The sequence below is a fragment of the Neodiprion lecontei genome, chromosome 1, assembly GCF_021901455.1.
Source record: "Neodiprion lecontei isolate iyNeoLeco1 chromosome 1, iyNeoLeco1.1, whole genome shotgun sequence".
NCBI lineage: Eukaryota > Metazoa > Arthropoda > Insecta > Hymenoptera > Diprionidae > Neodiprion > Neodiprion lecontei.
Window position 1 is genome coordinate 25,451,452 of NC_060260.1, and position 22,908 is coordinate 25,474,359.

Below are 22,908 nucleotides of genomic sequence, written 5' to 3' on the forward strand. Positions count from 1 at the left end.
ATCGCATAAAATCGGACGTGTATTCTCTTGGTGAAATCTCAAACCACTTTGTAAAGCAGTCACCTCAGAGTCACTTGAAATCATTTGAAATTAGTTAAAATCAGTCGAAATCACATATAATCGCGTAAAATCACTTGAAATAACGTGTAATTGCTTAAAATCGTATGAAATCCCTTCAAATCGCACAAAATCGCACGTTGAAATCTCAAACTACCTTGGAAAGCGGTCACTTCAAAGTAGCTTGAAATAACTTGAAATCGGTCGAAATCGCTTGGAATTCATTTGAAAACACACGAAATCGCATGAAATTGTTTTAAATCGCTTCACACTCGATCAACGAGTGAATACCTACCACCTCGCTCAAACCGTAATTCGAGTGAAGTTATGCACTGTGTCCAACATTCTAGCACGTTAGGAAGAAGGACAAAAAATAGATCAAGAATCTTGTCGGTACGTACGTTACGAGCGAGAGATAAAATGCTTGGAGGAGATAGAAACGGAAATGGAAAGTGTATACGATGCAAGGCGAGGCGTGAAAAAACAACGACTGGACGGCGAAGGAAATAGTTGAAAAAGGAAACGAGCGACGTTAAGAAAGTCGCTTTGAAACGTGGACTTTGGAGACGCTTGATATGCGAAACCTTGGCGGCGCCAGCGCCTGAGACTTGCGGATGCATATGAATTGAGTAGGTTGGCGAAAAGGTGCGGGGAGGGAAGGGGAGAGAGACTTAGAAGAGAGAATTATTGCGGGAGAGGGGAGACGTATCAAATAGATACGGTGGGTATACAGCGTGTCTGACGAGAAATCGACGGTGTATTTGGCTTATAGGCAACGGGCAACGCGTTGTGTCCGCACTACGTTCCGAGGTGTTGGGAAGGGAAGAACGATTTGTCGGAAACTGGGGAGTTTCACAGGGAGCGCGGGATCCGAACGTAAAGAGATCGCGCCCGATGCGGGGATCCACAGTTGTCGTCGAACCTCGATCGTCGCGTTATCTCGCCTCCCGTCGTTTACGATCTATTCGATCCGAGTACCCCGAGTTGTCGGAATACACGCAATCGAGACAAGTCTCGGTATCTGCCGGAGCGCAAAACGATATTGGTCTGAAACCTAGGAAAGGAGCCTTCGAACAGCCATCGGAATACAGAAGAGGAAATGCCGTTCTTCAAGAAACTGCGAAGGTTCTCCAAGCACAAGAGTGAGTTTTCAAAATTATCCTTTTTTTTTTTTATAAATTTGTGTCTAGTACTAGGCGATTTTTTAGTGAATATTTTATGTAACGAGAAACAAGTGAAATTCTTTTCTGTGATTGAAGCGGAAATTGTGTTAAGGCTAATTTGCGTCCGCGTATACATATACTTCACGTGTGAAAATAAAGATTTAGGCCAAATTTCAACCCGTTTGAAGCATTATTGACGCGGATTTAGTACAAAACGCTCGTGAATATGGGATAATTGAAAATGTTGTTACCGTGAACGTACTTTTCTTTCAAAGTATACGAGTCGCAAAAATACATCAACTTTGAACGACCTGTTATCATCAAAATACCGATTAATAAAGCTCTCCTGCGGAAAATACGAGCGCCTAGAAAAATAATCGAAGAAAGAGCAGATCCGTCTTCGTTGAGGTTTTTATTCCATATTTCGGAGATATAGGTAAACACCGAACGAAAACGTAAGAAAATATTTCCAATCGTCGGATTCTCAAATGCTCGTTACCGGGTTCTGAGTTATCCGGGGTTTTTCCAGATCATGGCAAACAAATAAAGTTTTTCTCCCCTAATCAAACGGTGGTAAATGATTAATTAACGACGAAAGCGGGTGAAACGAAGCGGCGTTCTCTGTCGCAAACCTGAAATGTATATACGACGCTGCCGCAGGAGTTTTGACACCGTGTTACGCCTGCTTTTTCTCGGACAGCTTCTTCCCGGCAATATCGCCGCCTGCCAACCCCCGTCTGTCAGTTTCTAACGGAGCTAAGTAATAGCGGTAATACCATACCTTGTACTCTCCTCCAGGCGCTCTCGTTTCTCTGAAATCTCGTCGTATTATCTTCAGCCTCCTTGACAACCTATTGCAACACAGCCTCGTGTTTTGCTGACATTCGGGTAAAGTCGATGGCTCGTTGTAGTTGAGAGTCTGATAAAAAAATTGCTTCACATTTATCAGCTTCAGACGTCACGGATCTCGTTTTTTTTTTTTTTTTTTTTGCTTCATTATTATCCCAATGTCACGGGTGCGACCTCAACCGAAGACGTCGATATTCTGCGTCATTATTTCATTTGAAAAATGTTCCTACAAATAAACTCGATACTTGAATTTTCACACAAACGATCCACGTATGCAGATAAGTGCTGAAAGTGCGGATGAACAAAGCCACCCATTCATGTGAATGAATGTGCAGTCATTGCGATTACAAAGTTCAAACACGTGTACGATGAATGTAATTTCTTGAAGGCTATTACTATATTAATACCTGTTATAACCGTTGTTATTTTACTCGGAATGACGGAGAGCGCCAAAGTTGTCTTGGAAACCTGACAAGACGCACTAACGTATATCGATCGTGTTAAGAATCGATGAACAGGTACGCACATCCTGTCGAAGAGAACCCTCAAAATAAACGCAAGCTCTCGAGGATCAGTATCGATTCTCGCTTGGTGGAAAGTATACTCAATTTTAGTAGAAAGCAGAAAAAGAAATATTGCTTCGAAACAAGTATTATCAAACATTCCATTTCGCAAAGAAAATCCAGAATGAATATTCAACCCCGCAGAATTTTTTGCAACGCTATGAAAAAAATTTGTTTCTAATTTAAATAAAGCATTCAGTCTTCCGTTGAAATACTTACGTGATATGCATAATTTTCTCACCCTTGTGTTTCAAAATTCAAATACTTAAACTTATTCGGAATCACAATACCAAAAACAGACCCTAAGTCGTGTGACATTCATTGTTGAGCCTAACAAAGATGTACGAATTCTACAAAGATGTTAAACGGTGTTGGCACTTTCCCGATTAATTTTCCACGCAATATTTCACTCACATAACGCTATCACGTGATTTGCAACCGCAACAATCACACATTCCCGAGTAAGGTGGTTATTATACGGATTGGCCAACTTATCCATGTCCTTTCACTGTTCCATATCTTTCCAGTTTTTAGTTACACGTTTCCGACTATTCTATCGCGATCATGCACGCTTGTAGGAATTCTGTTTATCTCTCTATTGCCAAGAGTTCCAAAGCCAATTGCTGATGCGATTTGGCACCGATTTTCATCATCCTCGATCCGTTGCTGTACACAACACACGTATACGCATATATATATGGTATATATGTATCTACAACACAAATTCAAGCTGTAGTAATTTTCTGCACGTGGTCATTCCGAATAATGCCACGACCATCCTCTCAACACTCCGGTTTTCCTACATAGCTGAGGCTTATGAAACGCGATAAGTCTCCCTTTAATTAGTCGCGGATTCCATCGATCAATTAACCTGCGTATGGCGTCTAATTTTGAGACCCAAGCTACGATGCTCTGCAAAGTTTCATTCGCCTATCGTTTGATCGCAAGTTCCTAGAATGACAATAAGCAATTTGTATGTCTTGTTTAGACGTTCTTCAAGTAATTCAAAATGAATTTCCATGTTTAAACTTAACTTTGTCAACCAATGAAGCTGATAGAAAATGCGAGCAAAGGAATTAATGCCTGAAATTCCGGATCTCAAGATCTGTTTCAACCTCGAATAAATGTCCTCGAACCACGTGTCTATGTCCTTGGGATTCTTTGTCCTTGGGTTTTCAACCCGACGCACATCGACTGCGTCCTGCTGGAGTTCGACGCGAACAAGGGATAACAATTTAGCGGTTGTGCACTTTTAGACGTTCATAGGATGGGGGATGAAATTAATTGAAATTCCCGTAGGATAGATTAATGGCCTCTGCGTGGTTGCGAAGCGGTATTTTACTCGAAATGGAGCTCGGCTGAACATCGTTTTATACCCCTCGCCGTTTTCTACTCGTTCATTTTTCTCCTCTACAGGTTACATTTACCTACGCATGCCTGTTACGGTCAGCATCGTAATTGTACGACGAAGTATATGGAATACGCCCACATCGTTGTTGCTTTCCGACTTGATCCGTTGAGAGGAAAAGTGTGTCGAAGTTGAATAAATTATATGTATATTTGTTCGAACAAACGCGGCTAGTGAATTATCTCCATGTACTGAATTTCACTTTTGCGTACATTGAGAAAAATTTCATTTGTTATAGTAACTAGAAAAATTCAGTGAAACATGTATCGTTAAAAAAACTGTTTGAATATTTTTGGAATTACGAAAAACGAGATACACGTAACTATTTTGCGCTATTGTCGATTCTCTTTGGGTAATTGCAACGCGAGATCAGTTTGTGAGGTTTGCTCTATTTTTTTAGTGAAGTAAAGCTTTAACATCAATTTATTGTCGAACAAGCATTAAACTTTCGCAACAGTTAGAAGAAAATATAGTAACAGTGATCGTAACGAGAAAGAATAGTAACGGATACTAGACTTTCCGGTAACAGCTAGAAAACTAGTTTGCATTTTGTACCTAGAACTATATTTTTTGATTGTGGTAGAAAATTAAAATAGTTAAGGACCGAGCGGTAACCGGAAATCAAAATTTCTCTCAGTATAAAAATATGAATATTTTTCATTTCAACTCACTAAAAACTACCTTCTATAAAGTGAATTATTCCAAATGTATCGATCAGACTATTCATAGACAAGAAAAATGAGCAAAGTTGAGGAAAATCCTAATTCGGATGTTGGAAAAAAGTCATTAAATTTTGTTAATACCGCCTCGTCATGGGGAGATATTGAGACCCGATTAATCGAAGATAAGGACGATTTCGGCGGTCGATAATTAACGCGATTCATCCGTCAGACGTCGAGCGTCCTCGACTTAGTGGACCGTGTTCCAGACAGTGATTACGGTGTAGTTACGCTCATCCTTGAATGCCGTGATTTTCAAACACAGAGGCAATCACAGTTTCGTGTGATTGCGGACTGAATCAAACTTTCAGCGACAAAAGCATGCGCAGTCGTGAATTTCTACGCCGTAAATTCCATTATCTTCCAATGATAAATGTTTATGCGAATCTTCGATCCTACGAACAAACACGTGAATTTATTATCTCCGAAGTTAAACACGACCACTGAATATGAACCGAGAAGAATATGGACCACTCAACATTCGCACTTTTCTCTCGCATTCGTGGCGAATAAAAAGCCCAGTCAAAGTGGCGCAGAGGCACGTACGTGTGTGCTCTGCAGTGTAATATGTAAATTTCATGCCGCGAATTCGAAACTCTCTTTTTATCTTCCGCAGCATAACAGGCATCACCCACGTTTTCACTTCAGAGAAACGGCTATGGGGCAAAAGCAGGTAATAAATAGGGGGGTGGGGGGGAATTGAGCCCAAATATTTCAAGGCATTCAATGCTTCTTCCGAATTCTCCGCTCCGAACACGGATGACAAGAACGAAAATGCCGGGAAAGAATTCTTATTATTTCCAGCATCACCACCGGCCGAGTTTTTCCCCCATAGATATAGACATATAGATATATATTTCCAGGCATAAGGCAGCTGTACGATATAGCTATTAACAAAAAAAAAAGGAGACTCTTGACAGCGGGAAAAATGATGCCAGCGAGGCGTCGTGGGCGCACCGACACAAGTGCAAGTGTATAACTGTGCAATTTCCAGTGAAAAGTTTCTCCCGTAGGATATTCCGGGACTCGTTTTTTTCGATTTGCACTGTTTTCGCGCTTGCTGTACCATTCTTCTAATTCTGCTTTCCGTCGGGGATTCGCCTATCCAATTTTTCTCTCTCTTCCACTCTCTCTCTCTCTCTCTCTCTCCTTCTCTTTCTCTTTCTCCGTCTCTCTATGCCTTTCTGCTAGACTGATAAGCCGGATTTAGTGGAAAGATAAAAGCCACTAAGCAAGTATCGTTAACCTTTTATCCCCCGCGTGGCTCGGATTCTCTAAGCGCCTAGAGAATTATAGAGAGACGTGTTAGGTGCTGATAAAACGGCTGCACGGTCAGTTTGCTGTAAAAAATTTCTACGAACAATGAGGGTAGATATTTCTAGCGCTGAACGAGTTTACGTAAAAATTTCTCTACGCTTCTTCAACGTTTTTACAACTTGTAATCGCATTTTCTCTTCATCTGTGTTTGATCGATTAGCAGGCACTGTTAATAGATTTTCACTACTCGCTATCGCAAGCTACGTGTCTGATTTAACAATTTTGTCGAGGTAATCGGTATCGCGGTTATAACATTCAAATGCAGTTATTGACGAACATTTGTTGTACCCTATTTACAAATATATATTTTTACCCACTCGCCAGGTAACTATGTTCAAAATTTTCTCCAGCCGACCTCCGGAAATCCTTACGATGAACAAAACAAGCCCAAAAATATCAGAATTTTCAGTCATCCGGTTCCAGAACATTTTCTCAAATTCTTGATATCTCAGCTTCTGTTTTACGAATTTATTCAGATACATTTATATTACTTAGAAGGGGTGTCGTTTCATTTGTTTGCTCTCAACTTCTCCTTTCCCAATTTTCTATTCGAACTCACTAGCCGATTCATCCTTAAAAGTCGAACCTAAAGCAAGAAGCGGAACCGGAAGGTAAACCCTGAGGTAATTTGTTCATGTCATTCCGCTTATATTTGTCCACATTTGGTATAATAGGCCAGAGTAAACAACAAGAATATTGGACCCCGATGTGAGCAGACAAAACCAACAATGCCGCTTGCCCTCTTTATCATTTTACAACAAACTCTTTTACATGAAACGACCATGGGTGCAGAAATGAGCTCAAAACGTATAGCCGTTACGCAGGATCGTCTGTTTGTTTAATAACGTACCGGGTTAACTTCCGGTTTACTCGGCAAACCAAGCGACCACGCACGTTTGGGCCACGTGCGCAAACCATTTATGATCCTTGTCAGGGTGACCGAGTGGCACGAATTTCGCACTCGACATCCGACAGCCGGTTCGTTTGACATCGGGGTCAAGTTCAGGCCTCGCGGGTGTCTAACGAAGGTTTTGAACCGCGTACGCGACCGCGAAAGCTTCATTTGCGGACATATTTCTACTCCGGAATGAAATTACCGACCGGCGAACGTTTCTGAAATCACTCGGCGAACCGGCATTGTCTCATTGCGGAGTACACACGTTCCATCCTTCGTTTCGTATTCTCTAATCCGAGTACGCCGAGCTCTGAGGACACCATCTGGTATCTGTCAACAGTTTGACAACGGAGTGGAAATCCACTTGGCGAAACTGTATGACGGAAGCTCGTCGCGTCGCCTCGTATATAACTGCCGCGATAAGCGTGAGAGAGGAACTGCGGAAACTTGGTTACTCGCAGATGATGGATTTCTGCTTGTCTGTGTCGACCCTAAAATGGTCCGGTATTGCTTCCAACCTTTATCAAATTTCTCTCAGTCAATTCTTACCTCGCTGCTATTATTTTGCCTCGGGCAAAAAGTCATTCTCCTCGGCTGCTGAAGGACGATTTTGGGACTTGACAATCCGTGACTCGTAAAGAAACGTCATCCGCGTTTTTTTTTTTTTCTCGAAATATTTGAAACTCAAAATCGTGATGGCTTTTGCCGAACAACTTTGTCTGCTTCGTTATCGGATCGATTGCAGGTATTGATTACTATACGTACTTGAATAGGGGGTGGGGTTTAAGTTTTGAATTTGAAAAGTTCCGAAAGCGCTTAATTCCGAATTATTTGGTGGGGCAATTTGAAGTAAAGCAATCGAACTTTTAGGAAACAACAAGGTTTTGAAACGCAAGATTCCGATAACTCAAATTACGATAGGGTTAAATTCAGAAATGTAACGTTCCGATGGAGTAAAATTTCGAAAATTAAAATACACTCACGCGGAATAATTTACTCAACGAGTGGGTGTAAATAATCAGAATTACTAAGGTTCCGCAAGTAAAAATATCGAAAATCTCAAATAAAAAAATAGACAAAGTGTTGTAATTGCACCAAGCCATAAAGTCACAGAAATGAAAATCTTCCATCGTTCATAATCGTCCAGGTTTGATTTTAAAATTTTCTCATTTTTGCACTTTCAGAACTTTGATTTGTCGGAATTATGCACTTTCGACATTTTATCTTTTCGAAAATTTGCCCTTTCGGAACTATGTGCGCCGGATTTCCAACCATTCGAAACTTTGACGTTTCGTCAAAGTTTGAATTCCGTACTTTAATTTTCACCGTAAAAAAATTCGAAATTTGACGCTTTGGGAGCTTTTCAAATTCGGCATTTCACTCTCACTCCCTGAATAGGGAACAATCTATGAGTGGGTGATAAAACTGCTACAATAAACTGCAAAACTAAGTTAAAAATACCATCAACGCTCTCCGTTTCACGGAAACATAACACGGATTCAATATCTTCGTTTCACCGGATGCCGCACACTGAGATGGCACGTGGCGTGTTGCATGTACAGTCAGCGTTTACGCCAGGACCAAAAAGGAGCACGAGTTGAGAGTTGAATTAAATTTGTAAGAGCGTAGCTCGTATAGATATAAGTTCGGCTAGATGCGACGCATGGCTAGAGCTCCTAGTAAAGGAGACCCGGAGCGGAGCGACTCGGGAAAAAGCTCCATTAGTAAAGAGGAAATAGAAAAGTCAGGGGGAACAGATGGTGGATGTGAGCTGCGAGTTCACCTCTTTTAAAAGTGATTTGCGATACTCTGTTGATGCAGCAATCCAAGACACAATCAACCTCAACTTGCGGACCAATTATAACGCCGGCTAGGCAACGTTTCTCATGGTGAAACTCGATCGGAGTTCTTGGTGCATACCTAAGTTATAACGAGGAGGAGGGATGGATTGTATGCGCGCTTTCTGATTCACGCCACAGTTTGCGAAGCTTGCATCAGCCGGTGCAGCCGGCTCAGTTCGATGTCATTATCTTTTCCCTAGCCATCGTTCCCCTACCACTACTATTACTTCTTGTTCTTCTTCTTCTTCTTCTTCTTCTTCTTCTTCTTCTTTTACCTCCATAGACGGCCAGGCAGTCTGGCCTGGTTCGAGTTTCTCGATGCACAGATTCATCTCCAAAGCCTCACCGCGTGCGGTGTTGCATCAGTCGCCTTGCACGTCATATCAGGGCCAGTCACACGCGTCGGCGCATGCAGTTAGAAGTTCTTGAAATTCCGACCAGACATACTCGTTCCGAAGTGTCTTTCTCCGCTGCCCGGTTTTCGTCCCACTGCAAAAAAATAGGGAAATTCAATCGATTCCTGGATCGAGTGACAGCGCGTTTCGTTGTGCTCGTTAAAAGCCTGCTTGCCGGTGAGAGTGACATGAATGATTGTCCTTGCATCTAGGGAGAATCATCCACGCTCATTAGAGAAGATTCTTATTTTTCGCGAGAGTTGAATTCTGATGGACGTCACTCTGCAGGAAGAGCACCATCTAACGTTTGGCAGGCAATGTAGAGACGAGGTTTCTCCGTTTTTGCAAATTACTTAAAAGACATTGTTGACTGACTCAAAAACGCGCGTCATGAAGGCTGCCTTACCCTTTCGGGATAAAATTTGAACCACCGTCACGTCCCGGTTACCTACCCTTTCGAATTCGTCTGGCTGTATGAAGAAATATGAAAACAAACGGCACAGACGTGAAAAGCATGTGTGACATATTTTCCACCACGCCACCGCCACGGCGTTGACTCGATTCTTTTTTCTCTTTACCCACTTACTTTCGGCCCTGAGGTCGGAGAATGTAACCCACATTCTCCAGCAAACTGACGGTACTCTGAGAATCGTTAGACGAAACCGTATTTGAGGCGTTCCAACGATCGATGATTATCGAGTGTCTGCAGACTCTGTGAAACTGCTCGGTAGCACTTTTGTCAATGACTGTACCTCCGTTCTGTACCACATGAAAGTGCACCCAGGTTTTGACTGATGCCCGCCAGTCACGAATTGCATCAGACAAACTACTCGGGGCCACAAAACAGTTGCATCAGTGTGTAACGGCGACCATGTGCGGCTGGACTTGACCGGACTGCATCAGACAGCTTGGCTGACCGAAGTCAGCGGCAAGTTAACGACCTGGGCCGGTTTAGCACCGCAATTTACCGCAGGTCCATCTCGGCTCTTCGGACTCTCTCTTACCCAGCCGCTAAAACTCTCTCTCGGTTGGTTTCTTGAGCTCCGTCTTGCTTTATCGCTCCTGAAACAGCGCTCGCGAATTAATCCATGTTCCCCAAAGTGACCCAAAGTCGGGGGACAATTTTTCGAGGTGACGTTTTTCGCGATCCTTAACGACTCGAATCTCTGCCCGTCGTCCCGATCCCGTTGGCAAATTTTTAAATCGCACCATCTTCGAGCAATTACGTACTTCTCGAGCCAATTTCCCAATTTACCAATTTTCCAATCCCCACTTTGATGGATGGTAATTGGACGATGCTCACCAGTCAACGGACGGACTCTCACTTATCGTAGACACTTCCAAAGTTCACCGACGCTTCTCGATTCAATTCAGATCCTCGAGATAATAACCCTCGTCTCTTTTCACCGTAGAACTTACTCTGTGCTCGTAATTCCGACCGCCTTTAATTATACCGGAGAGAAAAATTCCCGCCCAAATTTTATCGAGAAAAGTTCCCGAGTGAAACAAGAACCTGAAAATCGAATAATCTGGTAGTTTGCGGTTGTAACCCAATAAACACACACCAGTATAAATTTCGTATATGAAACGTCGAAGTCGTTTAATAATGGTATAAGTATAAAATTCAACCGTATCACATATACTGTAATATTTCGGATGGATATTATTCGTATGATTACTCTGTTTATTATGCGTATTTCATTATACAGAAGTTTAAAATACGTATTATTATAGCAAAAGCAACGTATAGTATATTTGTTCATTATTCGTACGAAAATCGTTTAAAACTTATATGTTTAACGATGTTGGTACTCCATCTTTCAACGTTTTATCAGAATCGTTTCATTTGAATTTACAAATTACGAGCTATTAACGTTCACGAAATTCGTTTATGATTTTGGTAATCACAACATATAATATTCATTCATGACACAACTGCCAGCAACTTTAATTAGACGTTTATCATACTTCCTATTCACCATTGCACAGCAGTATATTGATTGTTTTATGAACGTATATCTTCGACTATTATAATGTACGTTTTATTGGTATTTCTGATCTACGCGTGATAGACGTTTATGAAATTCATTTTCAATCTTGGTGTCTACAACATCTATATATATATATATTAGGGTGTGTCGAAAATGAACTTTTTTTTTTTCTTCGCTCCTACCACTCAAAACTTTAGGTTTTGACATTAAAGAGGTCCTCGTTCAAGGAGGGCGCTGTAGCTTGAAGTTTAGAAGTCGCTCAACGAGGATTTAGGTTTCCCATCTAATTAACACGTAAAAAATATTGTTTTTCGTTCAAAATGATGTCAGGCAACCATAAAATTGGCGATGTCTGTATTTCTTGGCTTATTTGAAAGCATGACTCATCCCCTAAACGATGATAGGTCGTTTTTCGACTTACCTTGTTCCAATTTTTTTTTACGCCACTTTTCGACCACAATAGTCACTTTTTCAAGTTTACAAAGTCTCCAAGGTATCAATGAGTCCAAAATGAATTGCTACAAGTATTGATTCTTGATTCGAATATAAATAACCAATTCTAAAAATTGGTAAATTCCGTATCTTCAATTTTATTCAAAAAACCATGTTTATTTTGAGAAATTTTGTATGTTTCACTAATTTTTGGAATTGGTTATTTATATTCGAATCAAGAATCAATACTTGTAGCAATTCATTTTGAACTCATTGATACATTGGAGACTTTGTAAACTTGAAAAAGTGACTATTGTGGTCGAAAAGTGGCGTAAAAAAAATTGGTACAAGGTAAGTCGAAAAACGACCTATCATCGTTTAGGGGATGAGTCATGCTTTCAAATAAGCCAAGAAGCACAGAAATCGCCAATTTTTTGGATGCCTGACATCATTTTGAACGAAAAACAATATTTTTTACGTGTTAATTAGATGGGAAACCTAAATCCTCGTTGAGCGACTTCTAAACTTCAAGCTACAGCGCCCTCCTTGAACGAGGACCTCTTTAATGTCAAAACCTAAAGTTTTGAGTGGTAGGAGCGAAGAAAAAAAAAAGTTCATTTTCGACACACCCTAATATATATATATATATATATATATATATATATATATATTGTACATTCATCATACAACTACCAGCAACCCCAATTAAGCGCTTAATTATTGCGGTTTTCCACTATTGCACAGAAATATATTCATCGTTTGATGAACGTATTTTTTCAACGATTATTGTTCACGTTTTACTGCTACTTGTGATCTACGTTCAATAACCGTTTATGAAATTTATTCAATATCGGACTATTTTCAAGATACATTGAATTGTATAATATGTATATTTGATCAAATGGGTTCATACTTGTTTTACTTCAACACGATTGAGGAAAATTCAACGTTGAGTACAATATTCAGATTATGAACGCACTTTTAGTATTCATGTATGCGGAACCGCCTGATGCCAAGCGGTGGCCAAATCAGTTGATTATCTTATAATTAGTTTCCGAAAAATGGACTTTAATTACCCGTTATTTTGATGCCAATATTATGTGGTAACTAAAGCTGAACACTGATCTTGTATTCATTTACCGGTGCATGGAACATAGATATAACCAATAAAAGGAAGAGAATAAAGAAGTGTCCGAAACGTGAATAATTTCGTACCAAGAATAATAATTTATTGTACATTTTTATAATTATTTCACAATATTGGTTATCATATTATAATATATTAAATCTCATTATTTGGCACGAATTACGTCAAGACTTCAATATCTTGTATGAGTACTTGCTAAAACAAGCGTTCATCATATCCTGTCGCATTTTTAACGTCGTTTGTACGTTTATTTTTCGCGCTATTTTATCGGAGTTCTGTGCGTTATACATTGTGTCACTACTGATATATTATTCTCCTGCTCTGGTGCGTCAGCGTCGGTAACGCTGCAAGCTAGAGTAAGAGCGCAATAATTATATGTAGAGACAGAACTTATCCCATGGACCGCGCATTCATACAGTAAGTGTAAGTATAGCGAGTGGTAAGACAAGGACAGCTCGGAATAACACGGGCATATATGGCAAAGTTGATTCCCTTTTGGGCACGATCTCTCTGTCGCTCTTGCGTCTCCTCTATCTTTGTCTTTGTCTGGGAGCCTATATTCATCCCCACCCTTGCAACTGGCCTCAGGCGCTGGTTATGGCGTTATTCGTCAACCGAATGCGGAGGTGCTCGGATCGATCGGTGATCGTGTAGCAAAAAAGGTGAGAAGCTATTGTTAATCTGCGGCCTAGACGGAAGAAGCAAATTCGTCATTAAATAACGCTGGTAAGTACAACTACATATTTTTCCAAATATGGTGGTATTTTGTCTTAATACATCGAGCATTCTTGGTTGAAAAAATAATGTGTTTTGCAACTCAAATTCTGTCTCTTCTGTATTTTTTTCTTTCCTTTCTTTTCTTTCTTCAAAAGAAACTATGTGTAATGTTCTGCGTCTTTTTCTCTAAACCAAACGATGTACCATAAAAATATGGAATAGTTTATTGTTTATTATATAACGTTCATGAATATTTTTGAACTGTTTTTAAACGTTATTTATATGTGTTAAGTTTACTATGATACGTATATTATAGGTTAATTATATTAGTTCTTGTCGAATTTGAGGAAAACTTCATGTTAATAATCATCCCATGTGATCATGCGGTTATTAGTAACTTTTGCTCTGTATTGTTTGAAATCGGTTTCGTGTTTATTATTTTTTTAGATACCGTTTCAACATATCTATAACATACATATGAACTCGTAGCATCTTCCAAAGTAACAAAGTATAGTAATACAGCCACGTAAATATTTCTGTGCCATCGAAATCACAGAAATATTATTTTGACAATATTTTTTATTTTCTTTTCCCTTCAATTGAAAATAACAATTATTATCCATCAGAAGAAGACGGTCATGTTAGACAATAGAGACAATAGAGAAGATCCGTAGCAATAAAGCTTTTTCACCAGTTAGTGCAACAACTTATATAGAGGTTTATTAAAAATTATGTATTTTGATCCAAAATTCTGTTTTGTGTATATTTTCTTGGATTTGGGCTGAATAAATATTAAAAAGGGATTTGCACCTGAATAATTTTGTAAACACTGGTAAAAATAGTGGTCATCTACCCATCAAACGTATATAATACGCAGGAAATTCGTAACAAGTAATTTTATTCCATTGGATTTGACTTTGATCTTTACCGATAAACGTATAGTATACTCATGATTTACGTTCAGTAGTAGGCGTCATGATATACTATTCGAAAAGTATTAGAATATAAGCAGGACATCGGCCCAGAATTGGTTCAACGTTAAACTACGATCTTGTTTAATTTGTAGTAACAATAAATAGCGATACATAGAACTATAAGTACTATAGAATAATAATATTAGTAACAGTACTATCTAGTCCTGAAATATATCACGATTCCTACTACTGAACGTAAATCATGAGTATACTATGCGTTTATCGGTAAATGTCAGAGTCAAATCCAATAGAATGAAACTACTCATTACCTGCGTATTATATACGTTCGATGGGTAGCTGACCACGTTTTTTATTCGTGTTTACAAAATTGTTCGGCTACAAATGCCTTTTTAATATTTATTTAGCCCAAATCCAAGAAAATATACACGAAACAGCATTTTTGATCAAATTACTTAATTTTCAATAAAATTTTATATAAATTGTTGCGCTAACTCGTGTAAAAGCTTTATTGCTATGAATCTTCTGTATTGACTCACGTACTACGTTCATTAGGTTCATTTAACTTTTAGTTTTCAGAGTGGTGTGCGGATATTTACGACAAATAAGGCAAGCACGTTAAAGCGTACATCATTTCTTGTCTGGTGTGTATTATTATTTAGTTTTATAACATGCCTCATGATTTAAAAGTTCTGAGTAAACGACATTTGCGTCGCAAAACAGCTATAAATACTCGTAAAGTATTACTGAGTATTGCAGGCAATAATTGTGCACTCGAGCACCTTACGAAATCACAATTAAAAGATGCTAGTCATGAACATGTGTCTTGTATCGGAGAATATGTGCACTCTATAGATAGCGATTATGATGTTGATCATATCCATCAAAGTAATGAACAGAATGAAGAAAACTCTAATTCGAACCGCGATAATAAAGATTTCAAAGACATCGAAAGTGACATAGATAGCATCAAAGCTACGTTGTACAGTTCTGAAGATAATTCAAGTTCCGTCAGCGATGAAGTGCATTTAGATGATGAAACGAACTTTGTTGAAAATTTGCGCGACTGGGCATCTTCAAATAACATCACACATAACGCGATCGATCAATTGCTAGCATTATTGAAACCAGCACATCCTATCTTACCCTTAAGTGCTAGGACTCTACTTCACACGTCACGACGTATTGAAACGTTAAATTTAGACAACGGAGAAATGTGTTATTTCGGTTTGGAGAAATGCTTGAGACAAAAACTCGAGTCAGGTCTCAAAAAAGGACTGTCACCTGAACATACGTTGCGAGTTGATTTTAATATTGATGGGATTCCCGTTTATAAAAGTAGCGGAACATCATTTTGGCCAATTTTGGGACGCAGTATTTCAATGATCGATGATAGCCCATTTGTAATTGGTGTTTATTATGGTACGGGTAAACCGATGCCACTATCTTCATATTTACGAGATTTAATTAAAGAAACGTCACGTTTAAGCACCAATGGTTTTGAGTTTAATGGCACCAAATACTTTGTCAGAGTTGGTTTATTCGCGTGTGACGCGCCCGCGAGATCTATGTTGAAAATGTGTTTAGGACATTCGGGTAAGGATGCTTGCGAGAGGTGTAAGATTCGCGCAGTTCATCTCAACCGTAAACTGTGTTATCCATGTGACACCGAATTCCAGAAGCGAAAAGATAGTGATTTTGTTGCACCTAGTGAAAACGATCGTCACGTTAAAGGACGTTCGCCTCTTTTAGATCTTTACGTGGGACTAGTCTCCCAATTTCCTTTAGATCCCATGCATTTAATCTACCTGGGAATTTTGAAGAGGTTGCTCCTTAAATACTGGGTCGAGGGTTCACGTGATTGCAAATTGTCTAAGGATATTTTGTTAGAAATTGAACGTATAATGAAACTATTGGCGCGATATGTTCCGGCAGAGTTTCCTCGAAAGCCCCGTGGATTTTTGGATTTGCATCGATGGAAAGCGACAGAATTTAGATTTTTCTTGTTATATTCCGGCCCTGTTGTAATGCGGGATGTGCTAGATCGAAAAAAGTACAAACATTTTTTATTATTGTCTGCCGCCGTGTATATTCTATCGAATACAGCCTTGTTCTCGCGTTTTCGAAACATCGCGCAAGATATGATCGAAAAATTCGTTACTCAAGGTGCTAAGATATACGGACAAAACTTTGTCGTATATAATGTACATTCGCTGCTGCATGTCATAGACGACGTAGAACGATTTGGCCCATTAGAAGAATACAGTTGCTTTGTGTATGAAAATCATTTGGGCCATTTGAAACGACTTATTCGATCGAAACGCTTGCCGCTGCAGCAGCTGAGTAATCGACTTGAAGAACTAAGTTCTATTCGTAAAACTAATTGTCAGGAAAAATTTATTCCTAAACCCAAATTTATTGGAAATTCTCGTGAATGTCAGGCTCTGGAAACGAAAAAATTCAAAATATCAATAAAAAGGCCGGATAATGTAGTAGCTTGTGGGACAGAAATATTAGTGATCAAATCAATCCTTTTCATTGCCGGAGAATATAGAATTATAGGTACTCCGTTCAAGTACAAGCGAGACCTTTATCAGAAACCTATTAAATCTTCCAAACTAGGGATTTTTTTCGTAAGAAGTTTCAACGTAGCGAAATCTTATCGCGTCGATGATATATTACATAAATTCGTCTGTCTTCCATTTAAAGATGGTTTCGCAGTAACTCCGATACTACACGAAATGAAATAAAATTTTTATTTTTTGTTAAACATCTCAACGAAACGAGCTCTCGACAAAAAACAGATGATGAACCTACGATTCTCGGCAATGTGTACGAGGAAGAGGGATTCGTTCAAGACATGTATAGTATGTCTATGTCTACCTCGCACACATTCCCGAGAATCGTAGGTTCATTATCTCTTTTATATTAAAAGTTTGCTTCAATTGAGATGTTTAGCAAAAAATAACATTATCGTATACCTATTACCATATACCGTATATGCCGAGTCTAATTTACCTAGTAGTCCAATATACCCAACTCTACCATATGTTCATAACATCACTTTTGAGCTGATTTATTATAGTTTTGTACGTCACATTGACGTTCAAGTATTGGTTAGACATGCGTTCCCAAAATCTTCATAATGTTTCATGATCGATTCATCTTTTAACTTATATACTACCTTGCATATTCCTATGTTGATGTCCTAATTAAAAACTTTTAAACTGGCACTTTTTGCTCAGAGTGGAATAAAAGTGCTTGAATTTTGATCAAATATAAATTTATACACCAGACTAGAGAATATGATACATTTAACGATGTTTTTACTCAGTCGTGCTGCAGAACTATGTATGCGGTGATTGAATTCTTGGTTGGCGAAGATAGAGAATGCGCATTGGTACCAGTTCTTTGGCTGGTCGAAAACAACACCCAATGTTACTGGCCACGGACAAAAACTGAAGATCATTTTACAAAACTTGTAAAATCAAAGGCTGCCTATGAAAAAACATGGCCAAAGTTTGCCATTCACAAAGTACTGCATACCGGAGGTGATTATTGGAACGTAGAACTTTTTTTTACAATTGTATACGGATTGAATGTTTCAATCATATTAATTTTCACTTGGATAAGAGTTACGACGATATATTTTGATCATATTGTACATTTGTGATTAATTTTGCTAATCAATGAGCATTCGGTATTGATTGATATTCCTTGATTAACTAACAGATGACTACCACGACACCGAAGCAACGATGGCGCGCCTACTGGAGCTGGGCACGTCCGATGAATCCGGAATAATTCGCAACATCGCTAAAAAATCCACTGTAATACCTCAGCAAGATATTACCAATGACGTGGACGAGAATGAAGCTACGAACAGTGATGATGTCGAACCTGAGCCGCAAAAGAAAAAACGTAAACACAAAACCGACAAGAAGAAGGCTAAAAATCGACACGTTAGTAACAAAAAAAAAAAAACGAAGCGTTCTCGTGAAAGTTCAAGTAGTTTAGGTTACACCTCTTCAGCTGACGAGAATTTGCCACCGTCCGAAGTCGATGAATCGACTTCTAACCGTAATAAGAATACTCGCTACATTAACTCAGCCAAAGGATCTACCAAAAATCAGACACCAAAGAAAAACTTGGCCCACAAGATCGTACAGCACCAGTATAATGATAATTCCCATGAGTCACCGAATCAGTTGTCTGGATATGAAACATCAAATAGAAACATTTCTAGTAGGATCATCAGGTCTACCACGCAATATGACTTATCAAGATCCTTTTCACAACTTGAACCTTCAACCCCGACCACATCACGCGAACAGAATACCTTTGAAGAAAAAACTCTGCAGTATTTAGAACACATTAAATCCTACACTGAACAAAACCATCTGCTACTACGTAAAATCTTCTCAAAACAGAAGGAAGTCAGCATCGACGTAACAAAGAAACCAGCCGAATTCCCAAAACTTCCTCTTAACTCCATGGAAGACTTCTCCAACCTCGAAAATATCCTGAAATCCGAAGAGCATCGAACTTATTTAGTGAGTAGACCTTGCAATCATATTCAAAATATGTATGTCATGACATACGGATAGGTACTAATACCGAGCGTATTCTTCAATGAGGGCCAACCCCCTCCCTAGCGCAAACCAACACAGGCACATGAGGCTCGGCCGGGAGGGGATAGAATGCCAGTGGCCATGTTAGTCTCCACTCGACCGAACTTCACGTACGCGTCATGTGCCTGAGTTGGCTTAGCACTAGGGAGGGGGTTGTCTCTCATTGAAGAATACGCTCGGTATGTGTTGACTGCAAAGGAATAATGAAAATTACTACAGGCATACAGAATTGCGGTTCGTAACGTTTTAACCCTCTCGGACCGTATGTTGCTTCTACGCAACACGCACTTTGAGGCTTCATAAAACTGTATCGGTCGCAAGGTCAGGGTTCTAACTGCATAGTTCCATTAAGCAAGGTCAGATGGCCTTATAGATACTCCTAAACCCTGAGGTAAACTGCTTTCACCCATCGAAATATCAATATGGTGAGAGATTTTCATTCAACATGAAATCGGTCTCGGTCTGATCGAGAGGGTTAACGTTAAAAAATGCTGAAAAAATATTAGGAATCGACAATCTCCAACTAGTCAAAATTGTTATCGATGTTGATAACAGTAAGAATATTTTGAATTCAATTCGACATTCATTCATTTTAGTATTTTGTTGCAGACCGGGAAACTGGCTTCTATTGGAGGGACAAGCGGTCGCCAATGTGTGTTGGCTATAATGAGGTCACTACTCACAAACGAATTAGCGATGCAATTCAATTGGGCAGGGAGGGACAAAGTCTCATTTCAAAAGACATTGACAATGGAAACTGTTTACGGTAATGAATAATTCATGAAATTTTCGAGAAACAGTTATTACTTGGATTTATCGTGTGAAAACAATATTATTCACACATTATTATTCAAATTATGCAAACTGTTAACTTTTTTCCCAATATATTCGAGATTCATCACAATTTACATTGAAATTATTCCTTATCAGTTATCAATATCGTGATATTGTACCTTCCTTTTGATGTATTTTTTCTCAGAGGCTGTGAAACAAACCTTTCTTGGCAAGAAGGAAATTGGTGATGCAACCGAAACCAGTGTTTCGTGTGCCGTGAAAGACTGGTTAAAACTAGCTCGATCACGGCATACCTATGTACGAAAGAAGGGCTAAGAAACTGTGGTAAACGTCAACTAATTTTAAAAACAGTCATATAAAAGTACAAATCATACAGGCATATAAATATTTCTGATATAAGTGTAATATTCTTAGCGTTTTCTGTTAGTTGTAACTACCGTGAAGACGAAAGTATAGTGTAGGTTGAGCTGTGTCTATGAGCTACAAGATGTACCTTTTTTTTTGATAAATGAGTATTTATAGATATAAGATATTTGTGTAACGTTCTAACAAAGATATAATAAAATCGATTCACATATATAAACTAAATTCGTACGCTTTCTAACTCAACCCAGACTTGTTTCTAGCTAACGTGAAATGATCTTCCTCTATAGCAGTGTACTATATACGCTTTCAATTACACATCCAAGATACGTTATGTATTCAAGTCTAGAGGTCCAATTAAAAACGTTTTTTAACACTGTATAATATTCGTTTAGACATAAATAATGAAAGATTAAAGCGTCATTAACAGAAAACATTTTGTCACGTTAGTTAAACGGACATTGTCAACACATTTTAATAGAAAAAATTTCCTTCATAATTTGAGTTTTAAAACGTACTTGCGAAACGTCTCTTAGTAGTCATCAATATCCAAATATTAGACGATTACCATAAATATTAAAATAACGGATTTTCGATACGTTTTATCAACAAATTGAGATACGATTTATAAATGTTTGGTTTCAAACGTATAAAATTTGCATATGAACAACTATCGTAAGACGTCCACCAAAAACGTTTAATAAACCGAAATCACGGCGGACATTCTTCGCAATAAAATACGTAGGTGCTGCACGTTTATTCTACAGAATAAAACGTTCTTTTTTGACGAATTTCATACGCTTTATATACTGGCATTGTTTATTGGGAAGCGACGCCAGCTGCCCGCTGAACCTTCAAACCTTTTTTCCGCCGATAGTCCCAACACTGGAAGCTTCGCTCCCTCTAAGCGATGATCGATGACCGCCCGGTGGGAGTGAAAATTAAATGTTTTTCTGCTCCGTCGTGAAAGCCGGGCAAACTTCTTGCCCTTCCAGGAGTTATGAAAAGCGCTACGCGTTCCTCTCCGGGTCTCCTCGCTCTCTCAACATCCCCCAAACTCGCCTTTCCACCAACGATGTCACAGCTGCGGTTGACATCGGATGTCAAGGTATACAGTTTCCATTATACGTGATTCGTATTCCCAAGTCTCCAGCTCTCAAGGCGCCTTGACGAGATCGCTTCATCTTCGCGATAAGGTCGAGGAAGTGATGATGATGTTTCTTACGCCGTGATACAGATCGTCTACCGCAGACATTTTCCATCGTTTTTGAATATTGTTTACCAATTTCAAGATCATTTTCATTCAATCCACTCAATGCCATTAGATTCTCGTTCCCATTGCACATCGTGTAACTCTGCGACAGGCGCTGATTTTCAATGCAATTTAAACACCCAAAATAAAAACCTGGAAATATTCCTTCTTATCAACCTATTATTTAATAAATAGATACGACCAATTTTCGGAATATATTACGTCAGACGGTCCATCTTTTTACTTCAACCATCGCCGAAGCAGGTTTGCTAAGGGACGGTTTTTTTTCTCGTAACGCGGGATCATGGAAATGAGGCACCTGATTTGCTTCGAAGTTATGTAGATACTGACTCATCTGCGGACTACCGAATATGCATACAATAGAAATTTTTCCCTTTCTTGATCTCTTTTTTTTCAGTCTTGAAAGATGTTCGACGAAGAGATTATGTTCCACGAAAGTTTTGTGAAATGCTTGCAGGTGCAAAGATTACAATTGTAAATGAAAAGTTTGTGGTATAACGGCGAGAAAGTAAATTTTCGAAATAGATAAATCCGTATGGATATTCTCAAAGATAGATAGTAGCTGTTCTACAAATTTTATTACGCTGTACCAATCGAATTTTAATCCGTAGTCGACGCAGTTAAAAATTATTTCAGGACAGCTCGGGGATTGGCAAGAGAGAAATTAAAGGATATGAAGATAAATTATTTTCATTCCTATATACTACTGTTATATACATCGTGCTTAATGTTAACAAAGGGCCCGAGATAACGAGCCAAGAAATGGCGTACATCCCGTCATTCGGTATACATCAGGTCGGGATTCGCAATATCCGAAATTGTGTCCTCGACAAAATTTATCGCATATATACGAGAGCTCTGTAGGATCGAAGGTAAACCGTTCGCGATAATCACCCACAGTACAGGCGGAGGAAATCGGTGGGCCAATTGTTCCCGAACAAGCCGGTTGTCGAGCGGCGTTTGGAATCGATGCAAGGCTGGAAAATTGACTATCCCATGCTGAGCCATTGCCGTTGAAATTGGCAATTAATTGGGGAATTGCGAAAATACCAAAGTACGCAGCGAGCCATGTATACGAAATTGAAATGTTTGTCGAAGAGGATTTTTCTCGACCTTGTAGAACGAACGGATGTAGAAATTATCCTCGGTGTCGTGAGGTTGTTGAGCTAGCTTGATGACGACTGTACGCCATTTTTACCTTTCTTCGACTCTTCGGTGCAATTTTCTCTCCCCCTTCAGCAATTATGCCGATTTTCAAGTATCTGAAATTTTGAGAAGAGCCCCCCTCCCATTATCGCTGAAACGTCAATTCGCTTTAGGTTTTCTTCTTTTTAACCCAATGACAACGAGCAAAATTTTCAGCAAATTTGAAATCCTCGGTCAGACGGGTATTGACGGATACACGCGTGTCGCTCTTGCA

At 39.2% G+C, this 22,908-nt stretch overlaps 2 protein-coding genes across 6 annotated transcripts in view; both read left to right on the top strand.

Moving 5' to 3' along the window:
• The first annotated feature begins 829 nt into the window (after positions 1 to 829).
• Positions 830 to 22,908, top strand: part of LOC107223845 (low density lipoprotein receptor adapter protein 1-B) — a 60,063-nt gene continuing 37,984 nt past the window's right edge. The window contains exon 1 of the mRNA XM_015663667.2: positions 830 to 1,199. Coding sequence (XP_015519153.1) covers positions 1,157 to 1,199 — 43 coding nt within the window. The 5' untranslated portion in view covers positions 830 to 1,156. The remainder of the gene's footprint in view (positions 1,200 to 22,908) is intronic.
• On the top strand, positions 12,884 to 20,440 carry LOC124296650. 5 transcript variants are annotated; one of them, XM_046746829.1, is made up of 6 exons: positions 12,884 to 13,503; positions 14,999 to 15,070; positions 17,761 to 17,977; positions 18,159 to 18,979; positions 19,654 to 19,823; positions 20,037 to 20,440. In XM_046746829.1, exons 3-6 carry the CDS (start codon positions 17,776 to 17,778, stop codon positions 20,077 to 20,079), a joined length of 1,236 nt encoding a protein of 411 aa, XP_046602785.1. In that variant the 5' UTR covers positions 12,884 to 13,503; positions 14,999 to 15,070; positions 17,761 to 17,775; the 3' UTR covers positions 20,080 to 20,440. The 5 variants fall into 5 exon arrangements, 4 of the variants coding, with proteins under 4 accessions (XP_046602785.1, XP_046602783.1, XP_046602784.1 ...); XM_046746827.1 differs by having other exon boundaries at positions 12,897 to 13,503; positions 19,667 to 19,823; XM_046746828.1 differs by lacking the exon at positions 14,999 to 15,070 and having other exon boundaries at positions 12,897 to 13,503; positions 19,667 to 19,823.

What these genes read in the sequence shown, in the direction of transcription:
- LOC124296650 (XM_046746827.1), top strand. Translation starts at nt 17,776, where the DNA reads ATGTATGCGGTGATTGAATTCTTGGTTGGCGAAGATAGAGAATGCGCA. An exon ending in CAAAGTACTGCATACCGGAG is followed by an intron (nt 17,978 to 18,158) that starts GTGATTATTGGA and finishes ATTAACTAACAG; the next exon opens with ATGACTACCACGACACCGAA. An exon ending in AAGAGCATCGAACTTATTTA is followed by an intron (nt 18,980 to 19,666) that starts GTGAGTAGACCT and finishes ATTTTGTTGCAG; the next exon opens with ACCGGGAAACTGGCTTCTAT.